The sequence below is a fragment of the Macrosteles quadrilineatus genome, unplaced genomic scaffold (genome assembly GCF_028750875.1).
Source record: "Macrosteles quadrilineatus isolate MER2022 unplaced genomic scaffold, UCM_ALF_1.0 Scaffold_9__3_contigs__length_116548681, whole genome shotgun sequence".
Taxonomy (NCBI): domain Eukaryota; kingdom Metazoa; phylum Arthropoda; class Insecta; order Hemiptera; family Cicadellidae; genus Macrosteles; species Macrosteles quadrilineatus.
Window position 1 is genome coordinate 45,899,931 of NW_026542602.1, and position 22,591 is coordinate 45,922,521.

Below are 22,591 nucleotides of genomic sequence, written 5' to 3' on the forward strand. Positions count from 1 at the left end.
CCAAAAGGGAGGATTTGGGGGGTAGCTCAAATATTTTAAATGTAAACCCCCTTCAAGTGACACCTCATTTTGAAGTGTTTACAAAAACTTAAAGAATGGTGAAAACTAAAGGTCGCTATCTCTTCTCTATCCAAAATGGTAGCCCGTCAAACGTTGTAGAAAATCAATGGTAAAATTGGTTCGTAATAGTAATATTGGCTACCATTTTGGTTAGAAAAGAAATAGCGACCTCTAGTTTTCACCATTCTTTAAGTTTTTGTAAACTCTTCAAAATGAGGTGTCACTTGATGGGGGTTTACATTGAAAAAACTTTAGTTGCCCCCCAAATCCCCCCTTTTGGGGGGACACTCAAAAAGTTTAAATGTAAACACCCATTTTTTAATACTTTGTTTTTAAGTGTTTACAAAAACTTAAAGAATGGTGAAAACTAGAGGTCGCTATTTCTTTTCTAACCAAAATGGTAGCCAATATTACTATTATGAACCAATTTTACCATTGATTTTCTACAATATTTGACGGGCTACCATTTTGGATAGAGAAGAGATAGCGACCTCTAGTTTTCACCATTCTTTAAGTTTTTGTAAACACTTCAAAATGAGGTGTCACTTGAAGGTTGTTTACATTTAAAATATTTGAGTTACCCCCCAAATCCCCCCTTTTCGGGGGACACTCAAAAATTTCAAAATCATAAAATGAAACTTCCTGCTAAGATTGCACGACCACCAAAAGAATATCTCTATATATTTAATGGGAAAAATATTAAAAAGGGGGGTCTTGACTTTTTATTCACCCTGAATGTTGTTATAAAACATATAGGCCTATCTCAATATACAGTGGAAAACGATTTTATAGCCATGAAGCGGTCATTAAACTACTTGTTTTTATAAAATAACTCCATCGTAACACAGTTTATTTTCTTGGTTCTATAATTGGCTAAACCTGACCATGTTAAGTCTTCTTCAAATTTAAGCATTTACTGTCAAAGACAAAGCTCTCAACATTATTAAAACTTTTTCAGAAAACCGTATTTAAGTTTAATCTTTGGGAAAGTATGAGGCCATTCTGAGACACTCCGTGTTCTACGATTCTTTAAATGAATTAATTTGTACTTTGTACAAAATATTTTATTTTAAGTGTATTATTATTATTGAGTCACATTGATGAAGTGATTGAAAAGTAATTCTGAATTTCAGTGACACTCTACAAAAAATATGTGTGTGGATGTGGCAAAAAATACAAGCAAAAACACGGGCTTCAGCAGCATCAGAAGTTCGGATGCAACAAACCTCCATCTTTCTTTTGCACCCTTTGTCGATTCAAGACAAAATGGAAGTTTAACCTGATTGTTCATATGAATCGATGGCACGCCTTTGAACACACAGAGATTTAATATGAATTTATGCCTTCAATATGTGCATTACACTTTTATAACTTTTTTTATATTATTTTATATGATAAATTTGAAGTGATTAACACTTAACTACAAGGGCATAACAATTTTTTCCTAGCTTCTTTATTATGTTTATTTAATTATGTTTGCAGTTACCTTTTTAATTATGTGTTCAATGTTTATTACTTTAAAACAATTACCTGCTATTGATTGAGTGATTTATTTGCCATGGAATCGTATTTGGTTATAATAAAAGTATGTTGACAAATTCAATTTTTTCAATTCTCTTTAAAATAGCCACAATATCAGAACATTTTGCATTAAACTACTACCACTTCTATTACCTAGTTTACCTAGTTATAATCACTTCACGTCCTTGTTACGTGAAGTGTTTAATCACGGAACTTGTTTATAATCACTAAGCTTTGAACTATAAAGCCATCCTTATTGAAACTGGGAATACGGAAGTTTATTTTGAGCCATATTATGATCTAAATAAAGTCACCGAATGGTATTTTTAAATATAGAGCTCGGTTAGGCTACCTGATAAAATTAGGTGTCCATTAGACACCGATAAGATATATGGCTATAAAATGCTGCGAGGGTGCTGCAGCAAAACGAAATGCAGAATAAACGAATTAACATTTACCTGATTGCTTTTTTTATTAAAAATATATTTTAATAAAATTAGGTTTAACCATCGATGTATAGTATCTCCCGGTTTAACAAGTACCTGGGGTTGCTGCTACAAGAAGATTTTTCGGTGTCAAATATGAGAACTCTGCCTCCTTGCCTTTTCCTGTGCTTTCTGGTGTCCCTCAAGGGTTGCGTTTGGACCCGTTGCTGTTTTGTATTTATATTAACGACATTGAAGGCTTAGAGTGCCTAATGTGAAAGACCTTGGACTTATTATGCCCCTAATCTTAGCCCACAGGATCAAATCAACCACTGTGTTTCAAGAGCTAGTGCATGCTTGGGTTTTATTCAAAGATCTACCAGGGACTCCCGCAACACCTCTGCACCGATCACATTGTACTAGTCCTATCCTCGAGTACGGGTCTGTCAATTGGTCCCCATACCAAATTGGCCATATTACTGCCCTCGACAGTGTTCAAGTTCGTCTAGTTAGGTTAAATTCATTGAATCTGGGATGTCCTTATCTTCAGACTCCTGTTTCAATGTTGGAAACTCAATTTCAACTGCAACCTGTTAAGCATAGTCTTAAAACTTTTGGATCTCGCCTTCCTTATTAAGCTGTTGAGTCGCTACAGCCTGGTCCTGCTAGAGAAGATTGCAATCAAGGTGGAACTCGGTCCAGTTCTGCCTTCAGTTGAGAAGGAAATGCCTGCATGCAATGACAACAACATTGTGATATCTTGACTTCTTCGGATTGGATGTGACACAGAAACACAAGTAATTTTTGGGGAACTTCTGTCTTCAGGTAAAGGGTAATTTACAAAGTGGTTATCCCGTAATAGCTAATTTAGTGCTATATGAATTTCTTAACTTGATTTATTATCACTTGCCTTATTCTCATACCCTTTATAAATTGTAGCATTGTAACTTATTAAGTAATTTATTATTGTTTTACTAGTTGGAGCTTCATAGTTAATTAATTGTTTGTTGTACAGATTTGTCTCAACAGTTCGTCTGTGGTTGTGGAAAAAAGTACAAGAACAAGCAAGGTTTGTCACAGCATTTAAGATATGATTGTGGCAAAAGTCCGTCATTCTTCTGTTCTCATTGCCCCTACAAATCTACTCGCAAATCCAATCTTACAGCTCATGTAGTGGCCAAGCATAGGTGTTCATTATAAGAAAGCGATACTTAACGAAGCTTTGTGAATTAAATTTACATGTATATTTATTTATTAGTTGTTCAATATTATTTTTTTTATTTGTTTAATTAATAAATTAATTACTGTCAACTTTATTAAAAATTTATTGTTATTTAGTTTTAAGCTGTATCTCACTGCCAATTTTAGCCCAAATTATTTTAATATAGGCATTTGCCCAACTTGTTCGCTTGACTATAAACAGTATTATTGCCATCATTATCAATTAATCCCAAAAACTTGTATACAAAACCAGTATTATTAGTTTATTAGTATAGCATGTTCATCTATTTACACTTGACTCTGTACATTGTACTTTGAATTGTATATTATCTCCATTGACCTGGCCTATTGTATGACATGTATACTTAATGGCAATAAACTATTTGAATTTGAATAAAAAAAAAAACTTCTTGTCTTTTAGCAGGGTTTGACTTTGTGATTTTTTTCAGACATATAAAAAAATAGTGTCTTCAGTTTTAGATCAACTTAAATCTATTTTAAGTTAATTTTATGTTTATTTATACCTCTTATTGTATTTTATTTTCCATAAAGCACTTTTTATTTGTGCTAATTTAATTAAGAGTCTAATTATTATTTATTGCAGTGTTTTGTGAAGTATAGTTCTACCATTTTACCCCTTGTATAGTGTCTGAATAGTACAAATAAAATATGTAATCCTTACAGAGTAAACTAATTGAGTGCTTATTTATGTGAACCAGCATAACACCTGATCCTAGTACACAAACAGTATTTGCATAACATTTACATATATTAATATTTTTGGAGATATTCAGTTTTGCAGTTACCTGTTTAATTATGTTTTATGTGTAATTGTACTTTTAAAATGTACCTGTTACAATTAAGGGATTGATTTGCCATGATAATGCATTTGGTTATAATAAAAGTTAGTTGAAGAACTTGATCTTTAAATTTTTATAAAAAAACCACAACTACAGGACCATTTACTACAACTACTATTATTGTTTCCAGGGTAAAATATTTTAATTATCTACAAATCCTGTTTAGGGTTAGGTTTGGCTATGTTAGTATCGAGACACAACCTTGAAATTGTGTATCGTAACATGAAAACTATATGATGGTAGTTGTACTAATTTTACAATAGCACATAACATCAACAATAGAAATATAGTCACAATAATTCAAATCTGATTTAATAACTTTTAGGTTTTAATTCTTTTTGACAAAAAAAAATTAAAACTTACTTAACGGTAGAGTCAAGAGAGATTTTTAACACACATTTTGGAACTTTGTTAGTACTATCTGTACACCCATGCACCAGCACACACATGTAAATGTGCGTATGTTGATATGATAAGTAATCATATCACATCAGCAGTCTGAAACACATTATACCAACTTGTCTGGTAAATTTTGTTATAGAAAGCTGAAACCCCTATTGTGAAATTACTTAAATTTCTTTGAAAGTAAAGTGTAAAATAATTTTATTAAATTATATTGCAGGAATAGAACCCAAGATTTTCTGTTCGTGTGGCCGCAGCTACAAACACAAGGGACAATTCTATCGCCATCGCAAGTACGAATGTGGCAAAGATCCGACTTTCTGCTGTCCCGTGTGCCCTTATAAGGCTAAACAAAAATCATCACTCAACTCTCACATGGTGTTTAAACATCGAGACCAGACTTTAAACAAGATTTGCTAATTTCCAATGTGATCCTGTTGTGAAAAAGTACTACCTTACAATTTACTGTATCTTCAAAGTTGTACTGTATTTGGATATTGTTTTACTATCAAATACACTTATTAAATTACAACAAATATAATTCATTAATACTTGTTAATAATGTAGGCTTCCATAGTAAAAGTTAAATTTTGATCTTTGGGAGAAGAACGCGTCGAATGGTGTAACTGTCTGATGCACTGATGCAATTGAGCTGAATTGCAGATTATCCTAAAGATGGTTTGGTACACAGCATCCAAAGCGTTGGCCAGTATTTTTACAGCTCATTGACACACCCTCCTAAAGACCAATACTTGACTATAATCTAAAATTTCTGTATAGAATTGTGATATATTTTGTATTTGATTTATAATTCATTAAACAAAACAGTCCTTGAAAAATGTGTATACATCAAGTGCCTGGTACTAATTACCTACTAATTGTAAATCAAAATATTTGTGGTAAAATAGCTTGTGTTAATCCTCTAAAATCGAATAAAAATTAAATGAATTAATATTTTACTAAAAAATGATACTGTCAAAATAAAACTAATTTTTGTTGTCTATGAGTCAAAAGTGGTCACTTGTCAAAAACTTCCCTCCTTTATTGTATTAAAATAGTTCCAAATGAGTAAATTTCAATTAAACAAATAACAATTAAATTTAACACTAATTTGACTATAAATGAAAAAAAATCATGTAGGCTAAAACCCCCATCAAAAATATTGTTACTCGTAAATTGACTTAAAACGTAATGTTCCAGATTCCAATACAGACAAACCATTCCAATGTCTACAATGCGGCAAACGCTACAAACACAACGGGACCCTGTACACTCATGTAAAGTACGAGTGTAATAAAGAGCCATCCTTCTTCTGTCCTTGCTGCCAATACAAATCGAAGAAGAAGAATAACCTGAAAGCTCACATGTGTATGAAACATCCTGATCAGCTGCTCATGGTTTTGGACCCACCCAAAACATAACAAGTGTAATTGGTTCACGGAAATAATGGTTGATGCTATAGTTTTTACAAAACTGTACGTCGACGAAGTATCCCCTTGCGGACACATATGAGGAGAATGTGTGATTTACGTCTACTTTTGTTAACCAATGAAATTATGAGAAACTTATTTATTGATTATAATTTATTTCCCAATTCCGTTTGAATATTGATTCAGGTATTTTGCTATACTGTTCTGTATATATTTTGTATGAAACCATGTAAAGACAACAAAACAAAAATGTCGTATTATATGTACAAAAGAACCTCGATAACAAGTCTCACAGAGATTATCAGAGACTTGTTAACAAAGTTGACTTATTATCAAGGTTTGTCAATGACAGTGATTAGGGGTAAAATAAATTCGAGGGGATTTGAAAGTGACAGTTACTATCAAGACAGACTTTTTTTATCAAAGGTCCTTGTTAAAAAGGTCCTGCAGTCCTTAAAGATTCATCTAAAATAATTTAAGATACAAATGAAGTCCGTAAATGTCAATTTTAAACAGTTTAAGGTAAAAATATGTAGTCCTTAAACATCCATCTTAACAGTTTATGATGCGTATATCCTTAAATTCCTGAAAATCAATGCTAGTTTTGGGTGTTTTGCATCCTAGTGGTTAACACCTATGTGTGAGAATGACATTTTCAAGCCCGCTGATATCCATAAAAAGTTGGCTTGAATTTTTTTTCTTTAAAAACGTTTGAGATTACGTGGCTACTTTGAAACCACAATTAAGATAAACAGATGTTTTAACATCAAACTTGTACTAAATACTCCTAACGTTCTACAATGTTTCACAGGGTTCTACGATTCAGAACAGCTGTTATTCGTTTGTTCAGTGTGTGGAAAGTCGTATAAGCACAAGACCAATCTGACCAAGCATAGAAAATATGAGTGTGGGGTGGACCCTCAGTTTCCTTGTGAACTGTGTAACTTCAGGTGTAAAAGAAGAGAAACTTTCAGATTCCATATGGCAATGAAACATCAGATCACCATACCAAAACTACGAGGAAATGATCGACCAAGTTAAAGAATGCTGAATCTGCAAATTAGACCCTCAGTTTACCTGTAAATTGGGAAGATTTTGTTGCAATACAAATATACTTGAAGGTGCTATAATTATGTATCATAACAAAAGGTTGTTGTTTATATATATTTTTTGAAGCTATAAATAAATATATATTTAGGTGTTTGTATGCAATAGTAATTAATATATTTTTATATATGACTTTCTCTGTTGTTGAGAATGTGAATAAACTTAATAAACAAAAGGGGTTTATTATATTTACAATACCTGATTTTTTTCTTCTCGTGCGTTAAGGTGTTACTGTTTGTGGTATCAGGCAAAAGTACAAAACACATGAAGAATAAATTGATGAAGAAAACTGAAATTATTCGGGTCGGCTGTTGTAGTAAAGGGCTCATAAATTTGTTGACTGTTTTTAACTCCTGTAATACCGGTAGTTGACAATTGCTTGGTTTCGAGCAATAGTTACACTAGTAAACTATATTTGTCAACCCTTCAACCGAGATATCGCCCAATTGTAACTACTTTAAGTTTGAAGAAGAGATGTTTAGAAAGTGCTTTTAGTTCATTGGAACGTTAATGATCTATAAAATATAAAAGGTAAGTAGTAAAAATGTTATTTTTGTTGAGTTTGTTCATTTGACTATTGATATGCCTAAACATCTTTCTGGATATTAAAGTTTTTGCAGTGATAAAAGTGGTATTAAAAATTTGCTACTAAGAATTTTGAATTTTTATTTAATCTTAAGTGAGAATAGTAGGTGAAGTGATTGCAATTGGACCTTCAAGGAAATTTTAAATAGCAACAACTAAGAATAATAAATTAAAACTTTCATGTCTGGGTTTCGATGAAAATTTGTTTAATCAGAGGTTTTTGAAGTTATTGCCGTCGAATCAACCAGTAAAGTAAAATAGTATATTCAGTATCAACTGCTTACTGCAATAAACTTATACTTTCCCATAGGGTTTTTGATGAACGTGAGCCTAGCCAGAGGTTTCTGGTGCGAGTGTGGTCGAACATACAAACATCGCTGGCTGTTGGAGCGCCACAAGAAATACGAGTGCGGGAAGAACCCTTCTTTCTGCTGTTCCGAGTGTCCTTACAGAGCCAAGAGAAAGGATACACTCAACGCTCACGTGGCCACTCGTCACGGACCTACTCTGCGGCTTTGAGACGGATGTTGCAGGTTCTAGTCCTTCAGATCACTATTACTCTTTCTCACCGTTGGAATTACCTATTAATCCCAAGAAATCATCAGTATATATTGTATACAGTTGTTTTACTTTTGCAGTCTTCGCTTGAACATTTGATTACAATGTAAAGTCCATTACCAAAGGACTACTTAGTTAAATTTTTACAAGTCAAAATATTCTGTATTGAAGATTCTGTGAAGTTAATTTTTAGTGGTTGTTCTTTTAATAGAATAGTCCTGTCACTGATTAGGTGGTAAAACATGACTTCACAACATATAAGGATCTTGAATCCTGATCTTGAAAAGATCTTGTTTTCTTTAGACAGGAAAGAGTTTATAACATCATAATATTTTTAACAGAAATTTAAAACATAATTATAGTATTTTAGCCAAAGATTAATCGTATTACCATGCTGTCCATGTTTTAATTTTGTTTTTAATTCTTAGTTCAAAGTTCGTTGTTGGTGATCGTACGCTTAAGGAATTTTTGATTAAATTTAATGTTTGTCAAATATTTTTTGACAAAATAAAGTTTTTCCATGATTCTGAATTTGGAATTTTATTTTTCTTTAGACAGAAAAAATTCTATAAATGATAAGACTAGTACACAATCCCAGTACAGTGGGGCGACCCAAAAGCTAAAACAATAGATCTAGAGCTGTCAAACAAACAAAAAACCCAAAAAATTATAAACAAAGTGTTAAAAGTAATATTAAAGCAATCATCACTGTTTACTTGACATTATTCCTGAAATCTAGATATGACTCCAGATCCAGAAATGCAATGAAACTGGTGTTAAACTAATCAGTGATCAAAAATATCTATAAAAATCCATTCAAGAGTTAACAATTTATTGCAAGTTTCTATTCTTGTTTATTTAGTTAACTATTCAAGACATAAAGGTAAAATAATGAAAAAAAAAAAACACTATCAATTTAAGATTTCCTATTTACATTTTGTAATTTATCAAGAAAAGACACCAATATCTATTAGTTTTGAACTTATAACTTAACCATACAGTACTGTAAAATTGTACTTGTTAGATTTGTCAGTATTATTATTCATGCATTGTAATGTTATTATTTACAAGTCTATTATTGTGATATTCCTAAATATAAACTGTATCTCCTTGCTTGTGATAAGGAAAAATTTACCTGTAATAATATACACACTTATAATTTAATCATTTGTTTTTGTTCGGCCTTTTCCAAATATTCTTTAGGTTTAATATTTATTCAGTTATGCAAGTATCTCATTTTACACGATTTAAATTGTCATCGTACAAATAATACAACTTGAATTAACTAAAATAAATAGGTACCACTTTAAAACCTGCCTTAAGCTGTAGGAACAAGAAAACGTACCTATAAAAAGTATCGAAAGTTAGAAAATTCCATCCATTTAAGTCATATACATAGATAAAGCTTATTGGCATTTTTTTTGTTCTGCAAAAAACGGTTCAACATGTTTTTAAGAACAATAAAACAATTTCATATTCATTGGACAATTTTCATTTTTTCAGCTTTTCAAAGGTACTGGTGTGCTTGTGGAAGGAGTTACAAAAACAAACAACATCTCTTCAGGCATATGAACTACGAGTGCAATAAAAAACCAGGGTTTTTCTGTACTCATTGTGCTTATCAAGCAAAACGCAAGGAGTGCTTGAAATCACATATAGTGCACTGTCATAAGGAAGAAGTTCAAGGGTTGTCCAGTGCGATACAAATTAGTTGAAACCCGTGCAAGAAAAACGTTGAAGAAAATTCATTTTTATTCACCTTATTATGCTATATATTACGTAATCTTATATTTATTTGTACATTTTTAATTATATATGAAAACTGTTAACATTCTTAATATGTATATGTATGTTTGAAAATAATATCTTAGTTACCAATTTGAGAGTCATATTTTATGTTGTGTTTAACTAGGTTTTATATAAAAATATTGTTGGTGTTGATTTATTTTGTTTTTCATTAAATTAATTTAAAATCTAGTTTTTGTTGCCCTAAATCCTTTTCCAAGCTACAAGAATAAACCTCTTGTGCTAACCAATTGACTAATTAACATCTTGTGATCTTTTATCACAAAAATCGGAATCACCTTCGAACCATAATTTTGAAAGCATAACAGGAGCACCATTCTCCTCTTTATGTACATTATGACCATGAGGAGACTCACGATTTCTGATCTCTGCAGTTCTGTAATAATTCAGAGGTTAATATTGAAAAAGTGTTGAAAGTCTCACTTTTTTATGTATTTTACATAGGCGATAGAATTACTAAACTTATAAATAAACTTGTCTTAAATGATTTTTGACTGACATTAAATTATGGTTTTTAGAGAGTTTCTCGGTGAGCTTGGATGAAGAAGGAATGCAAAAGTTCACTTGTCTTGCCTGCTCCAAACACTACAAATACAAGTCAACTCTTCAGACCCATCAGCGTTTTGAGTGTGGGAAGGATCCGAGTTTTTCATGTCCTCATTGTCCTTTTAAGGCAAAAAGGAAGGGAAATCTCAGTTCCCATGTGGTATTGAAGCACAAGACCCCTCTGACATCATGATTGTGTAATGAATATCTCATACTTTTGTACAAGATATTATTATACTTTAGTTATATTTCAAGTATAACCAACTTCTAAATATATCAGTTGTATTTATTTTTTACTCAACATTCCCTCAATGAAATAATGTATACCATTACTTCTGTTTAAAAGTTAGTGTGATTAGTTTGTAAATAAAGATTTCTATATTTTTAATTTGTACAATGTTAATATAAACTTAGTTTGTTATAGTGTTTGTTATGTTAACTGTTTTGTATACTGTTAAAGTTGTTTACAAAACACCTTGAAATGTTAACAAGAACAGCTAATCATATATTTGGGTTTTTCAGATTCAAAGTTTTACGTGTGTGGTTGTGGAAAAATGTATTCAAACAAGAACACACTAAACAGGCATCAAAATTATGAGTGTGCAAAAGATCCAAGTTTTTCCTGCGCATTTTGCCCGTTTAAGTCCAAAAGAAAAGATGGAATCAGGAGCCACATCGCTTGTAAACATACTGATAAATTATTTTAGTTAAACTTAAACACCAAGTATAAAAACTACTCAACAATTGGGATGAACAATATTTTATTCTTTAGAAGATTTTCGAAGATAAATCATATTTTTTAACTGTATTTATTAACATCAAGGTATTTATTTTTTACTCAATATATCCTCTATGATATAATTGGTTAGTTGATTCGTTTGTAAATAAAGATGATTTAAACTTTTAATTTATATAATATAACGTATGAACTTTGAGTTACCGTAGTGTTTATAGTGTTGACTGTTGTGTATAGACTTACTGTTTATGATGTTAACAAAACACCTGTTATTGTAAAAAGGAACAGCTGATCGTAGCTCATTATATATTTGGGTATTGTAGATTTAAAGTTTTACGTGTGCGATTGTGGGAAAATGTATTCAAACAAGAAAACACTGAACAGGCATAAAAAGTATAAGTGTGAAAAAGAACCATGATTTTCCTGTGACTTTTGCCCTTTTAAGTCTAAAAGATTGGATGGAATCAAGAGCCATATAGCCGCTAAACATGATCGAGATCGATAGTTGAACTGAAAAACCAATTATACAAAACACCCAACAACTAGACTGAATAATATTTCATTCTTTTTAACGTTTTTATAAGATATAATCATTCACGAAAACCAAAGGCTGTAAACATTTCAGTATAATAAAAACCTTTTAAAAGTATTTTATGAGTATATTATTTATGTATATAAATCTTGGGCGTTAATTATACTTTAACATCGCCTGCCACATATAAAAGACTACACGACTTTGTCTCACCGAGACTATCGTTTGGATGGTCTGGTCTATGGTTCAACTCCTGCCGATCAATTCTTAATTGGTAGGTCAAATTAAGTGTATATAACACTCCTGCAAACGCTTTAAGGAAAAGCAATCTAAACCCATTGTTTTGTGAATGTGCCGGGGATTTAACCACTCTGAAGTTCGAAACGCCAACTACTAGGCTAACCAATACACCCAACATGTTCAATAGTATGTAGTTCCTACTGTAGTTCATGGCAAAAATGCCTCTTACATAACAATCATTTTCTCAGTTTATCTATTTTATTTTAAAGATCTATTGCTCTCTAGGAGAACAATGAAAGCAATAAACAAAATCATAATCTCTTATATCGAGGGAACACGTGTTTAGGGCGAGCAATTGATTAGCAGATTTGCTTTTTTAGTATAGATTATCAAAACACATTTAAGTTTAGGAGAATAATGCAAACTCTTTTGGAAACTTTTATATTTAGAAAAATATTTCAAATACTTTAAAATCTTGTGTACTAATGGAAATACTTATAGATCGAGGAGAATAATACCATAGACAAATAGAATTTAATCAGACCGACAGCAGTGCTGCAGTTAGAATAAGTTTAGGCGTCTACCGCAGGGAGCGCTGTGTAGTTGCGGCGCACAAGATACGTAACTACAAGGTGCTCCCAGCAGTGGACGCCAGAACATATGCTAACTGCAGCACTGCTTTCGGTCTATATTTAATTCTATTTGCCCAACATGTTTAAGCCTGTGAGATTAATGCAGTTTATTGTCCAGGAGGTTTCTGGTGTGAGTGCGGAAGGGTGTACAAGCAGAAAGGTCATCTGAGCCGCCACAAGCGATACGAATGTGATAAGGATCCGAAGTTCTGTTGCCTACATTGCCCATTCAAGGCCAAACGTAAAGACAACCTCACTGCTCATGTTTTGCTGAAACATGGCAATGTGGACATATCTTTGTTCCTTGAACAACGATGAAACATGTTGCACTGATGTGTTATCTAATCTATTAGTTTTGGTTAATCAACAAATGTGTTGAGGCATACATGTGGAAGTATCTTCGTTCCTTCAAGATCGATAAAACTTGTTTGTACTGATATTTTACTAATTTATTAGTGTTCGTTGGTCAGCGAATGTGTCAATACTCGAAACAAATGTTTTATGTCCTGATATTTTCCCACATTCTGCACGTCAACAAAGTCGTTTTGTTTTGTTTTTGATGTTAGATTGAAAAGGCTTACCCACTTAAATTTGTGATACTCTCCCAAATTTGTTTTCACCCTTTCTACTCATGAATGATTTTACATTACATCCACTTGTTTCATAATGTATAGTTGATATTTTACCTGTTATAATTTATTTTAAAATTATTTAATATATCTATTGAGGAAGACTTTGTGTATGTGTTGTTGATGTTTATTAATTAATGCTATTAAGTTTCTGGTGGTTGAGGTCGTTTCTGTGCCGTATTTAATGAAATTGTATCACACTTTTTTAATTATAACAAGCTAATCACTTTGAGATCATTTTCCGGAGCTTTGATTGTATTGATAATTTAAAAATATTGTTTATGTAAAATCAATCAAGATACAAATTATTAATTTATAAAAAATGTTATTATATGATATATTGCCATAATAAGTGCTATTGCTTTAAAAATTGTTGTAGATTTGTTTGAATGTAATTCATAGGAACTTAATATATTAAAAATAATTAAAGTTTATATATTGGAAAGTAAAATTTAATATGATATTTTAAGAAGTTGTATTGCATTATTCCTATATCCCTCTTACTCCCCAGATTAAGTGGCGGCACTAAAGAAGCTCTTATTTCTGCTGGCGTGTCCTAGTGCTTCTGTGTCTTTGCGCGATTGCTGATGCGTGTATGCGAGAGTGTGTAAATGGTTTTTTCTTTTGTTTAATTTTCATGTTTTTTTTATAAGTTTTTTTAGAAATGTACTTAAATTGTTAAATATGTAAAGGTTTGATTATATTAAGTTATCCCATTGCACTCGTATTTCCATGTATTTATGTATGCCAGGTTATGTGTAAGAAAGGGCCTTGTGACCCTAAAATTGCCTGAAAAAAGGAAAGGATTTTTCTTTTAATTTAATTTGTAATGGGCAAATAAAGTAGGTATCCATTTCGAAATACTGCCTTGTTTTAAAACATAGTACCTATACAATTGTTTGAATATTTCAAATAACTATGTAAACTAGAAAACAATACTTTTGCTCTTTAAACATTCAAGATTTGAAAAGAGATAAGATTGTACCTAGTTCCAAAGCTAAACCTGAGTTTTACACAATCTTTTAAATATTATCGAACTTTAACAATTTAACATATAAATCTTCATAGAATTTCCAATAAAAAATCTCAAATTAATTACCTATTAATATTACTGATCTATTTTTACATTTCTTACATTTTGGGCATATTAACTATTAACTATTTACATTTTGTTGAATATAGGTTCATGTTCAGTATTGGAAAAGTGGTATTTTGAAATATAATATGGTAAACATTCTTTGTTTTCTTTACAGTTTACCCATGTTATTGTGGGCGAAGATACACTAAGAAATTTCTATTGAATCGCCACCTGAAGTATGAGTGTAATAAAGAAAAAATGTTCTGCTGCCTTCTTTGCAACTACAAGGGTAGTAGGAAAGATCATCTGGCATCACATGTTGCATTTAAACACAAAGTTAGGCCAGTGGACAACGTTCTTTTATAGTCACTTGTTTTGCCAATTTAGCTTGGATTTGCTGTGGAATACTATTGTAACCATACCGATACCAGAAATGTGTTTGTTTTTGTAACCAGAGATTGTTGTGTTTTACCAGACCGATGCTAGTGTGAAGAGATTTAGATTTCATTTTGACTTATGACATGTAAGAAACTATTATTTTAAGCAACGAGGTTCATCTATTTTTTGGAGATGCTCCTCCACGAACCACCATAGTTTTATACATTATTGATAAATAAAATGTTTGAAAAAGTGTGTTAACATATTTTTAACTGTCCTTACCTTTAGTCACACAGAAGCAAAGGAATATTCTGTTTGTAAATGGTCCTGTGGATGTTTTTAAATACAGCTGTTCTTTTGTAAACTTTTTTTAACTATGTTAATATTTATTTTGTACAATATAAACAAACATACAGCATATTAGGTGTATATATAGATACAATTTTTGTTGAGGATAATATTATTTCCTAAACTGGACCCAAGGGAACTGGACCCAGCCGAACTTAGTTATTGGACTTACAATAAATTGCCCTGTGAGATTACAAATGGAGTAAAATTATCTTTACTCCATCTTTTGTATGGTGTATCTTTCATTATATACATCCTGGGATAATGAAACAGCTGGTCTAGTCAGTAACATCATAGACAAGTTGAATTAAATATTTGTCCATGGTAACATACAGAAGCTACTTGAGATATTTCATTCCATTGAACATGAATTCTTTACTGATATTTGGGTTCAATTACCAAGTTATTATGTGGCGTATGAATCTCAATTGACGATAATTAACATCTTATTTCACCCTTTCTAGTTTGTTTTTGATTAGTTAGCCTACCAGCATTCAGTATAGCCAATTAGTTTAAACTTATTCACATAAAGCACACAGTTATGAATTAATTTAAAGGAAAGTTTGAATATAGCCTGGAGCTGATAATCATTATCGATGGTACTGGATTTGTTATTTATCTGGTATCTGTCTTTCAGGCAAAGTGTTTCTGTGTGGCTGCGGACGACGCTATTCAAAGAAGTTTTTGCTGAACCGTCATACCAGATACGAGTGTGGGACTTTTCCAATGTTTCCTTGCCTAATCTGTCCTTATAAAGCCAAGCGGAAAGATACCCTAGTCAACCATGTGCTACATAAACATCCATCGGCTTTGAAAAGTTCAGCATAATATGATCAAGAAAAGCATTTGTCCGGAAAATATATTCTATCCTTAGTCACATTAGTGTATTGACGTTTGTAATTCAATGAATATCTGTCGACTGCATTAAAATAATATTATTAATTATTATTATTGTAGTGCTATAGTAGGAATCAATTAAGACTGAATAAATATTATTTAAGTGATTTTGTTTGTAGCCTACTATTTAATGTCCTATTTTCATAGCGAAACATAGCACGTTTTCGGTGATAACCTCATTTTGGAGCTTGCTGCCAGATGATTCGCCCTTACTTTCTAGAGGTATATCAACTGCTTAACCTAGCCTCAGTTGCTAGTCTAAGACTGAGTCTAGCTACAGTGCTCTTCAAGGTGAAACATCAAACATCTGAAAGCAAACTCCAATTAACATCATGATTGACTCTGAAGACCACTGTGGATTTTAACGACTCCGACCGAGAAAGCTTACCAATAATAAGTTATTTGCATAGTATATTCGATTAAAATTTCATTTCTCACAGAGCATATTTGGATTTTAACTTTTTTTGAGTTTAGTTTCGGGACATTCTAATTTTACGTGAAAGTAAGATATTCTTAGGACCGAACTCAAACTACTCCCTTTTCCAGGAATACCAAACCTGCTGAAGGCATTCTGGTGCAGATGTGGCAGAAGCTACAAGAACAAGAAACATTTAGATCGTCACATGAAGTACGAATGTTTCAAAGAGGCCTCGTTCCCATGTTGTTTCTGTCCTTTTAAATCAAAGAGGAAAGACAATCTCGCCTCGCACATCCTCTTAAGACACAAACGTCCTGATTGGACCTAAGAGTGAAAAACATTGTTGTGAATTGTTGTTTTAATATTTATATCTATTTAATGTTATATGTGATATCGATTTATGCTTTTTAATGTCTTGCCGATGACAGTTTATTTGTTCAATGTTAAGATTATAATTTTGGAATTTTTTTATTTTTATTGTTATAAGTTAATGTTCTATTCAAACAATTAATTGTTTGTGGGTTATACGTTTTGATTTGATAATTTTTTAAGATTAAATAATCAGGAATAGAAATGTTGAATGTGATGGTAGGCTAACTAAAGTTATCTTAGGGTTTTATTCTAAAAATTGAACATGAATTACTTAATTGTTGTATATCTATTTGGAAAGTCTTGGTGAAAACTTTGTGTTGATGATTTTGGGTTCAATACACAGTATACATCATGAATGTTTTCAAATTACCTACCTCTCCCATTTTTATAATTCAGATCTTTAACACTAGTTATCATCAAAATATTAACCTTGAATTTTTGGCTCTGGTAATGACCTTAAACTTGATACAAAGCCTACAGTTTTTCGCGAATCTAACATTTTTGTTTCTTAGTGTCCTCTCAATAAATTGAATGATAACTGAACGCATTCATTCAATAGCAACTGCTATTAATATTTGTCACGTTCCTCTTTGGGTATAAACCATTTAGTACTGTGATTACAATCCATTGAATGAAGTAGGGTTCTTTAATTACAATTGCGGCTTAGACAGAGGAACCTGTTCATATTCTCAGATTTATTTAGGGAAAAAACTACTCACCAATTAAAAATGATTGAGTAAAAAAATTTCTGACGAATCCGTTTCTAGGTAGAGGATTTGAAAAGAACTTCTGGTGTGATTGTGGCCGAGGTTACAAAAACAAAGGAGACTTGACGAGACACAGGAGATATGAGTGTAACAAACCCCCAGGCTTCTCCTGCGACTTCTGCTCCTTCAAGACCAAGAGGAAGGAGAACCTAGCCAGCCACGTCGCTGTCAAACACAACTCGTTCTCACTGTGATTCGTTCACATTCTGTTACCGTTATTCTGAGTTAAAAGTGGATGTTATTAGTTGGTTGCGTCATTCTTTCAGTGCCTCACTGTGAGTTGAAATATTTTTTAAGTAGCTTATTTAGTATGGGTTTTGGTTTTTTGCTCAAGCAACGCTCATTGAAAACAAATATCTTCAACCCTAGATAAATTTTGTGGTAACCACTGTGGAAAAGTAGTGAAACTATATTGGTTAGTATTAATAATATTAATCTTACCAACAAATTTTATTAAGTGTTGTCTTTAGAGTTTGCTTAGGGAGGCATCACTTTATTTTGGATCATGTATAAGTTTGCTGACAAAAAATTTACTAGAATGTTTTCTAAAAAGCATGTAAAGTAACATATTATAATCAAGTAGGATATTCAAGTGTCCAGGAAATATATACAGTACAAATATCTCAACATGCACAAGAATAAGGTGTATAAAAGTAGAATCAGACAACGAATATTTCAATCAAGGAAAATGTTGGTCCCTTTCAAAAATAAAATTGTCATTAAACCCAAGAATTTCAAACAAGAGTTTTTTGTTTAGATTGATTTGTATACCTAAACAAACTGAGCTTAATAAGACGCTTGTTTTAGGTTCGCAGAAGCAGTTTTGGTGCGAGTGTGGACGAGGATACAAGAACAAGAAACACCTTGACAGGCATCAGAAGTGGGAGTGCGGGAAAGATCCTGCGTTTTGGTGTACAATTTGCCCTTATAAGGCGAAGCAAAAACATCATCTGAAGACTCATTTGATTTTGAAACACAAAGGATTCAGTTCACCATTGTTGGATATATAAATCAAAGATGCATTTACCATTGTTGAAAATACAATTCGATGCTGCTTTTACTGTTGTTGATCAACATCGCATTTGCCAATGTTGAATAAGTGGATCAGCGTTGAAAATTATTATTTTGGTCCTCAGCCTTCGTTTCAAATAGTGGAACAGAAGAGTCAAAGATTTATAAACGTTTCCTACATTTGCAAAGCTATATTTTTGGTTAAAACGTTGAATGCTCCCATATTTTGAATCAATTTGCCTAAAAATTAGGGGAAAAATATTTTTTACTTGTTAAGAATACCTGAACAATATTTTTTACACCATTGAATTTATTTGCATCCAAATCTGGTTTTATTAATGATGGATTAACATGGTTATTGAACTAAAACATTTATTGTGTTTGTTTCTAACAATAATCCCAAATCGGTTTGGTCTGATTTATATTGTAAAAGGATATCATTCATTTAAAATTGGTAATGTCTTTTTTGTTTGGAAAAATACATTTTACTAACAATGTATGTTCCTTTATTGTTTTACGTGTTTTCAGTTGCATTTATTGATATATTTTATTACTTTCATGATTTGCATGGATCTTGGTGTATTTGAATTTACATTTTATTTTTATCATAGGTTTATCCGATTAATTTGTTTGTGATTTGAAAGAATTGATTATGTAGAAAGTATCGTAGATTTGTCCTTTTGTAGTAAATTTTAGTTGACTAGTGTTTGCTTTAGTTTGTTTTAGTTTTCTTTGAGTTTGAAACACCCCAACTAATTAAATGCATTTTTTCAATGTAACTAAAAATTAATTAATAAGTAAAATGAAAAGAGACAAAACTTCACTTAACATGATTTTTATTTCAAAGATATACATTACTGTAAGGCATTATTTACCAATTTGAAATCTTAAGACCTAAAATTTGACTTTTTCATTGTCTCCCAAGTACAACATTTTAAACAACATCAGGATTTATAAAACTCCTTCTTGGCAAATTATTCATTTCACACTATTATTTCCAACGAATCAATCTTTTGTCCAATTTGTCTTCAGGTTACAAGGAGTTTATGTGTCAGTGTGGCCGAGGATATAAAAACAAGAAGCATCTTGATCGTCATTTGAAGTTTGAATGCAACAAGGAGCCGACGTTCTGCTGTCTTCTGTGTCCCTATAGAGCGAAGAGGAAGCAACACCTGAAGCAGCATATCATGTACAGACACCGGCACATCATGGATGAGCTGGAGCTCATACCAAAGTTTGAGTGTATCCAGTGATTGGATCACAGTTGACTTTCAATAATCTGACACATCGTTGAATAACTGTAAACGTCAACAAAGATAATCCTAAAAGATCGTATGTTAATAATGTCAACTCGTGAAGCTAAATTGTACCTCACAGCATTTCATCCAAACAAAAATAATAGAACAGAAACAGTAAGGAACCAAAAACGTAAACAAATGATGTCACTGGTCCGAAATTAAACTTTATTTAACGTTACTTAAATGAAACGTCCATAACAGCTGTTATGGCAATTTGTGTATGCATCTCGGCAAGTGTCGTAATTTGTTTTTGTTTATGATGCATTCAAGTTCATACATACCAAAACAATGTAATGGATACAAAAACTAGACAGCTGATTGACCCATTAACCAAAACGTCGGATTATCGAATGTGTTTGACTCCAAAGTGTCAGATTATCAAGAGTTGACCTTGTGCGAAAATCATCTTTAGATTAGAAACTGACTTAGAAAGGTTGCTCTTTTCTGTTGCTATTTAATATTATTGTAAAATCACAACTGTGTACTAAAATCATATCTTAATTGAGTTTACATGATCTTGTTATTACTAGAGTACTTCAAGTACTAATTTTAAAATGTATTTGTACTATACTTTAAATATTATTGATAAGAGTGTTTAAATTGTTATTTTAAGTATCAAATCATTATTTTGTAAATCCGCTTACTTCGAGCTGAGAGATTTGACCCTCCTAAACAAACTTAATTCAATGGGAATACACCCAAGGAACCTTATATGATAAATTGTATTGCCTTGAACCTTGATTGTATTATTTTATTTTATTTTTTACGTTCGTTACTATTTTACAAAAAGTAAATACAAAAAATGGCAAGGATAAATTGAATTTGTCAGTAAGATGTTCTATTAAAATACATACAACTTTCCTTTATTATTATAATATATAAGACTTACCGTCTTGAAGCAATCCAGTTTGTACTCAGTGTACAGCTGTTTCGGCTTTATAAAGCCATCTTCAGCACTTTTTCATTTGCTTCAAGACGGTGAGTCTTGTATATTATAATGTTTCATAGCAAATGTTATAATATACAAATGTTGAATCCTGGTCAGCCAACCACAAAGTATTTCCTTTATTGCCCAAAAATCAAGTGTTAAAGATTAATTTTCTCATGACACTTTACAATGTTTTTTGACAGCAAATATATATATATATCAAAGTATATTCTTGAAATACTCCATTTCCAGTAGTTGTAAGTATTTTGTAACAAATAATTGTTAGTTGAAAACGCTCAAGCAGTTTTATCAGATTATAAGGTTTATAAAACACAAATTTTTGTGGAATGTTGAGTCAGTACCTTATCGATAGTTTATATTTTGAGTACAGTGAGAAAACATACATATAGGTTTATTTTAATAATTCTACAAATTTAAATACTTTTGTACTTTGTATTTTCAAATAAATTGTAGTCAGGACTACGATTGTAGCCAACATATTGAATTGGCGAAGTTCAAATAATCTTTATAACTTTTTCCTATAATTGAACAATTCACTGTTCTTGTATATATTTTGTATCTATTTATAGTTTTATAGTACTTTATTTAAAATGTGTTTTGGAAGTCATTTGAATAGCTAGTCTTTGTTTGTAATTTTAAATCTTGTGGCCAAGTACAAACTAGTTTATCCAAAAATAAGTTTTGTTTATGGCGACTTTAACCATTTGTAGCCTATTTATACATTGTACTTATATTTATTTTGTATTAACAGTAGATAACATTGTAACAAATTTGTTTCAGAATGAACCATGTGGTATTTTTTCCTAATAAAAATTGTTACAAATCTTTTGTGCTTATTTGATTTTTTCTATATACAACAAGATGATGAGATATAGCAGATTTGTTTAGGAAGGGTAGGAGCAAGTTTTACAAACCACTGATTATATTTTGGGCATAGATAATAGCTCTGACTATCAACAAAAAAGCTACAAACAGAAAACCTCAAAAACTTATGCCACGTAATTGTATTTGTGTAAGGGGTTTTTTAGTGTACCCTTGCCATCTTAAATTAGATGAAAAATTGTACATTTCACACCTAAAAAACAAAGACCTAAAAGCTAAGTGTTTTTTAGACTATCTATCTCTAATCAGTTACAGTCAGAATATACACAAGTTGACATAGAAGAATACTATTACAATTGATTATTTTGTTGTAGGTTGGTGCTTAACTAGCTCACGTGGTCAAAGATACAAGGGTTTCCGTAACTATATGCACAACTACAGTCATGGTACTATCCGATGGTTCCAATGCCCAAAGTGTCATTATACAGGAAAAAAGCTGCAAAGTCTTTTTACCCACATGTCGGCTAAACACAGAGGTTACAAATACCTTCACCCTTGAGAATTTTCTTGGCATTTGCCTGGGAATAGGGTGACCTGTTTGGAAAATAAGTCTTTGAAGTTTATAATTTTCACAATTTTATATGTTTTCCCAAAATTCACTTACAATTAATATGTTTTATCTAGATTTCATTAAGTGTCAAAGTTTTGTTTTAATAAAATGTATACACATTTGCTATTATTTGGCAAACCTTGTCTTCACTTTTTCAGCAATCCTCACAAACCATTGATTTAAGGTTTAATAATTTTTTTTATAAGTAAGAACCACCGAAAGAATTACAGACCAGTGAGAGATGTTGGTTCGTTTAGTTTTATACAAGGGACGGAAGAGGTTCACAGTTTCTCTCAGCTCTTTCCTAATGGTCTGAGAAAACATTTTAAGGGCTTCTCTTGATACTATTGTAA

At 31.6% G+C, this 22,591-nt stretch overlaps 1 protein-coding gene across 5 annotated transcripts in view; it reads left to right on the top strand.

Annotated features, from left to right (window-relative positions):
- The window catches only part of LOC129002335 (longitudinals lacking protein, isoforms F/I/K/T-like), a 205,422-nt gene that overhangs the window by 160,336 nt on the left and 22,495 nt on the right, over window positions 1-22,591 (top strand). The window contains exon 4 of one of the 5 annotated variants that reach the window (XM_054430061.1): window positions 19,592-19,827. The exons of 3 other annotated variants lie outside the window; for them this stretch is intronic. In XM_054430061.1, the coding sequence (XP_054286036.1) occupies window positions 19,592-19,812 (221 nt within the window). In that variant the 3' untranslated portion in view covers window positions 19,813-19,827. Of the gene's footprint in view, window positions 1-12,779; window positions 13,033-19,591; window positions 19,828-22,591 lie in introns of those variants that run through there. One more of the 5 variants, XM_054430065.1, reaches the window with a different exon arrangement.